The following is a 9,135-nucleotide window of genomic DNA, read 5'->3' as shown; positions in this document are numbered from 1 at the left end:
AAAAAATTATTATTTGATATTGATCTTTGATTTGAGCATGGATCCTCTATAGTCCACTATTTATACCGTAAAGTATTGTGCAACATTCAATGGCCACAATCAGAAGGTGGATGGATATTGCACAAGCTGGTGTTATATGTCATATACTGTGTGCCATTTTCTGATATTACCCATCGAGCGTTACACAACTCTATTTTTTTTTTTTTGGTAAAAAGCGTAACACAACTCTTTGCCGTGCAAACCATATGTCATTGAGAATCCTAGGCCCTCTACTTTCGGCTTTATGTAAATCAAAGAGCATACAAGCATCTTGGCTTTTTCATAGGTTACCATAGATGGTAGCATAAACCCAGCGAGGTGCGGATGCCTCTTGGAATGGAGGGGCTTGACATACTCAAATATGGCTCACCTATGAGTCACTTTATTCCTTCCTTTCGGTCATTAAAAAAATGATTATGGGATGTAAAAAGGTGTCACTAACATGGTCAAAATCAATAAACTGAATAAATAAAATAATGTAAGAGACTTAGTGGACTTCTCATCCTTGTCAACATACATATATCTAATAATAACTTAATTATATCATACCAAGTTGATTTATAAGAGATGGAAATGATTCTCCCAAGTACCAACATCTAAAACAACATTGGTGCATTGGAAACTATATTTTTATCCATTTTTGTGGAACATTTGATGTGGTCCAGGAAGTGATGTTAGCAAGCTAGGTTCTCCTATTAAACTAACCGATAACTTCCAAAATCTAAAATAAAGTTAGGCGGATAGGTATCAATAGATGAAATCGGCAACCGCCGCAGCTTTTTATAGTTGCATCCTGTTGCTGCCTTCATTGGCTAAACAGAAACAAAAGGTGTCATCTGAGGTATGCAGTGCCCACTCTCAAGTCAGCACCAATGTGAAAGAAAGAAGCTTTTTTTTTGGAGGGAACACTGAGAAAGGCTTTTGAATAGTTCGTTTCATGAATAATATTTTATTCTTTCTTTTTAATACTTTGTACTTGTGAGGACTTTAACTCTACCAAGAAGGATCTAGGCTAAGGGATTGCCTTCAGTTGCCCCTCCCTACCTTTAACCATTTCATGTGCACTAGAGCCACTTGATCTTGTAAAGGAATCATGATAGCAGTTCACTGCTGACACTCATCTGAGCAAGTTGAGTTCAGCTCAAAATGTATGATGATGTGCAATGAATAGAACAGTAAAGGTAAGGAAACTCCTTTTAAAATCAGATCCAACAATTGGCTGCCTGATGTGAGTAATAACTACTACTCTCTTGGACAAAGTAAAGAAGCAACCAAATATCTTCTGTGCCTTCCTCATGTCAAGAAAGATTGGGCAATGATATTGTTGGAATGCATGAGATATTCAATCCCAAATTGGTGTATTTCTCATGCTGATGTTTGTGACACTGTTCTGCTCGAAATGGATGCGTTGCGAGCGCAAACCCGTGACCACTTTCATCAATCCCACAAGCCAATCATTTTTGTATATGATACATTTTGTAACAATTAGGTTTGCGAGATCAAATTAAGCTAATAATTTGGACAATAACCAGCAATGTTCCAATAGCTTATTGTGTACCGAAAAAAGATATTATAGTTCAGGTTGCTGCATACAGGATCATGTTAAGCTGGAAAGTTAGATAGCAATCCATGATGTTTAGCCTGCTCATAGTTTACCAGGATTGGGGCATATTTTCAAGGTTTGTATCAATTCTTTATGCTTTAAGGGCCTGGAATCTGTCATCATATACATAGATGGCTGTGGTTGTTATAGAACATTATTGGAGTTCTGCATCATCCTGAAGCCAAAGGTATGGGGTTAGATTTGAATCTAATAACCTCATTCAGAGGAATTTTCAGAGGCCAGCTGATCACAGTACATGAATAAGTTGGATTAATTTGACCTAATTTATGGTTCAAAATATGAATAAGAAAGATCATGTACAGCGAATCCTCCACATCAAAAGTTGCAGGAAATTCTTACAAGTTAGGCGCATGTAATATTTTAACATCCAATAACGAATCTAGATTAGATTCTCTTTTCAAACCCAGTATTCCCGAATAAATTTCTGCAAGACACTGTTGCACCCCAATAAAAGTGTGGGCCTTAATTGTGGGAACTTTGTAACTAAGGTTGCAGTGGAACTTTTAATTTGGGAGTAGTGAAGCTCCAAGCCTATTCGACTAATGTCCATTTTTGTGCAAATCTATGATCAAGTTTCATTAAGTACGGTTAGCTTGTGGATTAACTTATGATCAAGTTTCATTCAAGTACAATCAGTCCATTGATATCAAATTTATGACTTCATCCTTTCGTTTATTGTCCTGAATTGCTGTTATTCTGACAATAGTTTAGGGAATGCATTTTTCATATAAAGCAATTTTTTTTTTTTTTCTTTCTTTCTTGTTTCATCAAATCAGCCTTTGGATATCATAATGATTGTTCATCAAAGTGAAATAGCATCACACTTGTCATTTATTCCATCACAACAGTATCTGACCTTTCCACTATTCATTTATATCTGACATTTCCCTCTTCTTGTAAATTCAAGTCACCATGTTAATTTAAAAATTATCTTTCTTGTGTAAAAGGTGGCATGCCATGTTCTTCTTCTTCATCTTCTTTTTTGGTTGTCACTGTATTTTATCTTTTATTTGTAATTAATGGCCATGGTATAATAACTTATTATTGCACTCCAAAACAAGTCCAGCCATTCACAAACAGTGCCATATTGTCCATCAAAACCATATTAAGCAGGATAATACAGTAGCTGCCATCTTAGAAATTAAAATAAAAAGAAGAGGGAAAAAAACAGTAAAACTATTGAGACGTATGGAGCTCCTAATGCCCGTAAGTCCCTAACCTCTCCCTTCTAATTAAATCTCTCAGAGCCCATCAAAAACCTAGCTTGCCATATGGCAAACACACAAGGCAAAAAAACAGAGAGAGGGATGCCAAAAAAAAAAAAAAAAACAGAATAAGAAGACTTGATAGCATTAGATAAAAGATAGCAACGCTTGTCCTGAAAGCACTGTAAGAAGCTGGAAACTTTCAGGAGCTGGCGACCCAGAAAGCCTCTGCCTCCCAGTTGAGCAAAAGCTTTCCCCGGCTCGTCCCCCTCCTGTGGCCCCCACCCTCTTCTTCTTTGCACCCACCAGGCCTTCTATATTTCCCAATCCCCACCTCCTCCTCTCCATTGATACCATTATAGCTCATCTCATTCATCTCCATACCAACCACACCCAAGTAACCCCCCTCCTCTTCCTCCATCTCTTCATCACTTTCTTCTTTCACTACTTCTTCCTTCTCTTCTTCCTCCTTTACTTCCTCTTTCTCCAACTCTTCTTCTTTCGTGTCAGTGGAGTGGAAAGGCTTGTTGGAGTACAAACGAAGAAGAAGCCGGCCATCGGTCCTCTCGGCTTCTATGACGGATGGCTTGACAGGCAGCAGCAGCAGCCTGCCATTCTCCCTCTTGCTCAGAACACGAAGGCGGGATTCCCCCGACAGCGTGGTCAGTGGCGGAGGAAACCCAGCCCCCATGCTTCCCCTCCTACTCCTCTTCCCCACCAATCCTCCTGTCGCACGTTCAGAACAACGGTTCTCAGCGTCAAAGTCGTCAGCAGCATACACCGCACCGGTCTCGCAGCCTAAAGTCTCCGTACACATTGCCAAATTCTTCTTCCCCAATATCGATCGCTTCGTATAAATGGTTGCTGGAGGTGGAGAAGAAGATTTGGGCTCGAGAAGAGTTTTTGAGGGACTGGAAAGAGAGAAGATGGAACTCCACCCACCCTCACTACCACCATCCATCTCCTTCTCTTTTCCTTTCTCAATTTCAACAGGTTCTTGGTGGGTAGAAGATGGCCGGACCCATTTATGGATCTTCGAAGGGTGAGGCTGCTGTGGTTCCAGGCAAGACTGGATCCCTTGGCACAATGAAGACGACGAGGATGACAGCATCGACATCGAAGGCATGGTCAAGAAAATAGAACGATAGAAATAGCACACAAGAAAACAGAGCAAGAACAGAGGAGATAGAGTCAATGAAAGATAACAGAAGAAGAATACTAGAAGCAGAGGAGGGAGTCAGGGCCAAGGCTCCAAGATTGGATGGCCGATGCTCTCTGTCTTGCAACTAGCTTTTATAGAGGGTGGAGGCGGGACCCAAAACTAATTCAATTTACAGATGCGAAATTGACGACTGACAATTTGGACAAAATTCCATTTGAGATCCTGACAGCGATTTCCCGTACATAAATGATTAGAATTTAGGCTACGCCCACATTGCATTTGAGAGGCTATAATGCGATATAACTTGGGACACATCAAAGCCTTAGGTTAAAGATAAAAGTTTTCTCCGTACATATGTCTATTGTGATCTTTACTTTTGGCAACAATTAAAGTCATACCCATGTTACCATATTTTACCATGCACATGGACCTCTTATGCTTCACCGTGTCCTATGGGAGGAAAAGCCTTTGGATTTTTGGAGATATTAATCGATCGGTTCGGCCATATATATATATATATATATATATATATATATATATATATATATATATATATTTTACAACTAAAAATTTTATATTCATATCCATTCGGTACTCATCTCGGATCAGATTGACTTAGATTAAGTAGAAATGCAGATTGAATCATATAAGATAGATCGGATATATATAAATAACATAAAATTATTATGATTTTAAAAAATATATATATACTAAGATTATATCGGATCAGGATATATCATTATCTGTACCGATCTAAACTCATTTCGGATATTTTCTCTAGAACCCATACCATCCCGAATTCCATTCGGATTAGATAAAATCAATCCAATTGGGGTCGGATTGAGTTGCATATCCGGTAGGTTGACTAACGTTGCTATCTCTATAGATTCCATGTAATCTTTTACTGTAGCAATTAGGGGTGCAAGTGGGTTGAATGTGACTAGAATCTAGACTCACCCTTGCAACAGGAAGGGATTGAATCAGGTTGGATATGATCAAATTTGGATGTGACAGGATCCATTTTGGTCAGATTGGTGTGGAGATGACATGTAGACACATTAGTTGGTTGCTTGGGCTGCTTTAGCCCATGTGCCTGCAGCTTACTAAATTGTGTGGAGCAGGTCTTGAGCCACCATATGACTAGATTCAAGGGAAGGATCACATGGATGATGTGGAATCCTTTTGCAGACAAAGCTAATCAATCCAAGGACTCGAAAAACTTTCCTTTTGAAGAAACAAAGCTTCCTAGTCCTCAGTTTGTATAATGAAATCTTATTAAATGAATTAAGTTTTATTCTGTCTTAATGTTACAGTGTTTCTTTGTCTGATGAACATTACCATATATGTTCTTTTGTCTATCAACCCAATTAAGTTTCGAGCTTCGGAATTAGGTTCACCCATGACTCGATCGAGATTCTTGGCTGAATTAGGGTCACAGTTTCTCAAGCCTACTCTAAATCTAGTTTGTGCATCCCTCTCTTTTCAAGTTTTTTTATGATAGGTGACGTTTTCAGGTAATGGTCTACATAAGGACCATGGAGTCTCAAATAAATGGAGGAGAAGCTTTGAACTCAGGTCTATTGGTACAACTGTCGAAACTTTACCAGGTTGGTCAACCGGCACCTTCTTCTGGCTCGAACCATAGAACATATTTCTAACACAAGTGGAGGTTCTTTTGAGCTTAAAATACACAAAATAAGTCTAAATGATACTAGGTCTAGGAGTGTAGATCAATGTAACCATTCAGGTTCTCAGACCCATAGCACTATAAAAGTATGGGATCCAACTTGGGACAAGTGCGTTTACTTTTTGCACTTTTAATTCCATTCCAATTTTGCATGATGTGCACCAAACGTAAGGATTTAAGCGTGGGAAAGGGATTGCATCTTTTTATGTGAGAGAAGGATTCACCTTTCTTGGCACCAATCTACCGTATCGTGCAATGGTCATCTCAAAATCTATGCAAACAGATGAATGGAGTTCGGAATATTTTGATATGTACATGACATAGTCTGATTGTTGACATCATAAAAGAAGATCAATTATTCTTTTGCACGAAAGATATATCCCGAACCCCTAAGATATCGCTAATTGGACCCACTTAATAGGTCCAAGTCTAGATCCGTGTTTGCTAGTTGTAAAAATTAAATCAGTTTCGGTTCGGGTCAACCACACCACATCTATTTGATTTCTTAGGTAGAAAACACATTAAACAAGCATGGAACAAGATTACGGAATAGTGACATCAGGGATTCTTTTCTTCCCAATATTCTGCAGTTGGTGCTCGCCCTGTTGTCACCTGTTGTGCCTCTCCCCTCGAATCCTAGTAAAAGGCAAAATTCTACTTTACGAGATTAGTGGTACAAACCAGTTTAATTATCCTCTACTGGCCCTCAGTGGCCTTCCATGCATGACAAAAGCCTTTGCCGACCATAGCCAAAATATCAAAGGTTTCATCATGGCACTCAAGGCCTTCACTTCCTCAAACCTTTTTCCATCAACCAATGGCCCTCCTTCCTTAACTCTTTTTAAGAGACCGTACCAGGAATAAAGGTACCATAAGTAAGCAGCATTGTTAGTGTTATTATTATTATTTTCAAATCTTTGTGTCTACTTGCAGGTAGGAATGGCAAGAGATATTTGGCTCTTCAGGGAAGCAAGTAGAGCTAACCGTACTACTTCTCTTCTACTCTCTCTCTATCTCTCTACCACACGTTTCTAACGCATTAACTGGATATCTAGTTGGAGAGATGGTGCAGCTCAGTGGAACCAGTATGGTCCTGTGAGGACAAGTTTATGGGGAACAGAACAGGGCAGGCTCAGTTCATGAAATAAGGTAATGTACTCAACAAAGGGTACATAAAAACTTTTAGTGTGGAAAGGAGCTGAACTTAGTCCACTTGACATGGATGCATTGAATTGACTTTAGGCACATAACTGCATTGGGATTGCTAAGGGTAGTTGCACCAGCCTTTGTTAAAAATGAGTAGTTTCACTGTTTCAGAGCCATCATTTATTTCATGAAAGCTTTAGGTAAATCTTGATGAAAATAGCCACCCCACGATGCCACCGTGGCTGAACATAGGATACAAATTGTTTGGAGCAGTGGAAGAAATAGAGAGGGAGGGAAGTGTTCAAGACATCAATAGGGAAAAATGGTTAAGGTCATGGGCCTGTCTTATGTCGAACTGCAAATTTTGAAGTATTTGCCATTACATATGCTGAGCTGATCCTAACAAATGTCTAATCTTGTTCTTTGTCCACTCACATTTTTCTCTGTTGTACATGAAAGTTCTGTTTCTTGTGTAATCCAGCTGAATCACTGGCCTTTGTGCATTTCATGGAGCAACATCTATAAGTCTCTTAGAATCCCAAGTTTCATCAACAGAAATATCAGTCAATTTTCAATCAAAAAATAATTGCTTCTTTGAAAAAATATTGTCCCAATAAGATAACCTATCCCTCACAATCAAAGATGCATGAGTTTGTAATTTACTAATAATACTAAATATATCAAAAAAATATCCATATAGGGAATGCTGGGTTGGAGAGAAGGAAGCAATTAATTCAATCCACTTACACCGGCCGCTTATAATAATAATAAAATAAAAATTTGAAAGGAGGATTGTAAGTTGTTTACTTTCATTAAAAATTTATTTCTTAATCCCTTGTGCCCGCATGCTAAAGGTAAAGAGCGATGCCAAGGCCATAACCATTTCTGGAGGTAAGGTGAGGTGCCATTCTCAACAATAACCTAGGATGGTGAAGAATAGAGGCAGGAGGGTAGTCTATAGCTAGCCATAATATTTATGCTATATATATTAGAAATTCTCATAAGATGAGTTTTCATTGATTATTGATTAATTTCTTACTTTGATTTACTATAAAATATGAGCTAAGTTATTATCTGAATAAATGGTTAAGGAGTCCATGATTATCTGTGATTATATTGTTACATTGGGCCCTATTATTTTAATCATATGATGTAGTAAATACTGGTGTAGGCGTGATTTGATTAATGGGCTCTATAATGAGTGGATTCATTAGCATTACTAATTAGACTAGATATCTACTCCTCTTATACACATTTGCCTGTAGAGAAATTCTAGCATATTAAGATCTTTACATTCCTAGGACAGATCTATCCCATTGAGGAGACATGTATAAAATGGAGATATAGAAAAAGACCTATCCTGCCATTATTTTTTTCTTTCATAGGATGCTGCTACAACAATCATTAATAGTTGATCCAGATTTTTGAGGTGTGCTTCATTTTTATTTCTGATTTCTTTTATGATTTTGTATTTTAAACTCCTACATGGTGTTCATAGAAAAATTCTACATTTGATATCAGAGTCTGAATTTTATAGGAGATTAGAATCAAAATAAAGAATTAAAATTTTAGATCTAATTAAGCAAAAAGTAAATAAAAGAAGAAGAAGAGGGATGGATCTCCCAATGGCCATCCTCTCTTCTCTTCTTTTCATCGGCTTGGTAGGATTAGGCTCTAGTAGTCACCAGGATGAGCTGATGGTGAGTCCCATGGAGTCCCATCAGGATCAAAAATAATTCAAAAAAGAGAGAGAAAAATTAAAAAAAGAAAGCGAGAAGGAATAGTGGTGCTCAAGTACCCACCACCATGTCCCTCTCCCTCCTTGCATATGGTAGCTAGATTGGTCATTTATAGCCATTTAGGACAGGTCACTGATGATCCTAATGAGCAGTAGTGCAGGTGTTGGCTCTTCTTCTTCTTCCCATCCTTTTTGAGAAATCAAACCAAAAAAAATAATAATAATAAGTGAGGGGCTGGCGGCTCCCGTCGCCATGCCCTCATCCTCCTTATCCCATGTTGCCACCATAGGTGACCATCTAGGCAGGTGGTAGCGATCCAGGCAAGAGGTGGTGCTGGATGCTGCTGCGGTCTATTTGTTGGTTTGCCGCTTGATTTTAAGAGGGCTCAAACAAAAAATATAGAGGAATGCCAAATCTCCAATTGATCGACAATTTCCCCTTAATCATTGATGGCTAGCGGCAGCAGGTAGATAGGAGATGGAGGTGGTCCGCTGTTTGGACTATTTTTTGAAAGTTGATGATATCTTGCTAGT

General features: G+C 38.5%; 1 protein-coding gene across 1 annotated transcript; it reads right to left on the bottom strand.

The window, feature by feature from the left end:
- Positions 1-2,744: 2,744 nt before the first annotated feature.
- On the bottom strand, positions 2,745-4,118 carry LOC105057583 (protein FANTASTIC FOUR 3). Its single transcript, XM_010940232.4, has one exon. The coding sequence runs from the start codon at positions 3,992-3,994 to the stop codon at positions 3,071-3,073; it is 924 nt and encodes a 307-aa protein (XP_010938534.1). The 5' UTR covers positions 3,995-4,118; the 3' UTR covers positions 2,745-3,070.
- Positions 4,119-9,135: the final 5,017 nt, after the last annotated feature.

This window comes from Elaeis guineensis, chromosome 14 (genome assembly GCF_000442705.2).
Source record: "Elaeis guineensis isolate ETL-2024a chromosome 14, EG11, whole genome shotgun sequence".
NCBI classification, from domain to species: domain Eukaryota; kingdom Viridiplantae; phylum Streptophyta; class Magnoliopsida; order Arecales; family Arecaceae; genus Elaeis; species Elaeis guineensis.
This window is presented reverse-complemented; position numbering and strand designations above follow the sequence as displayed.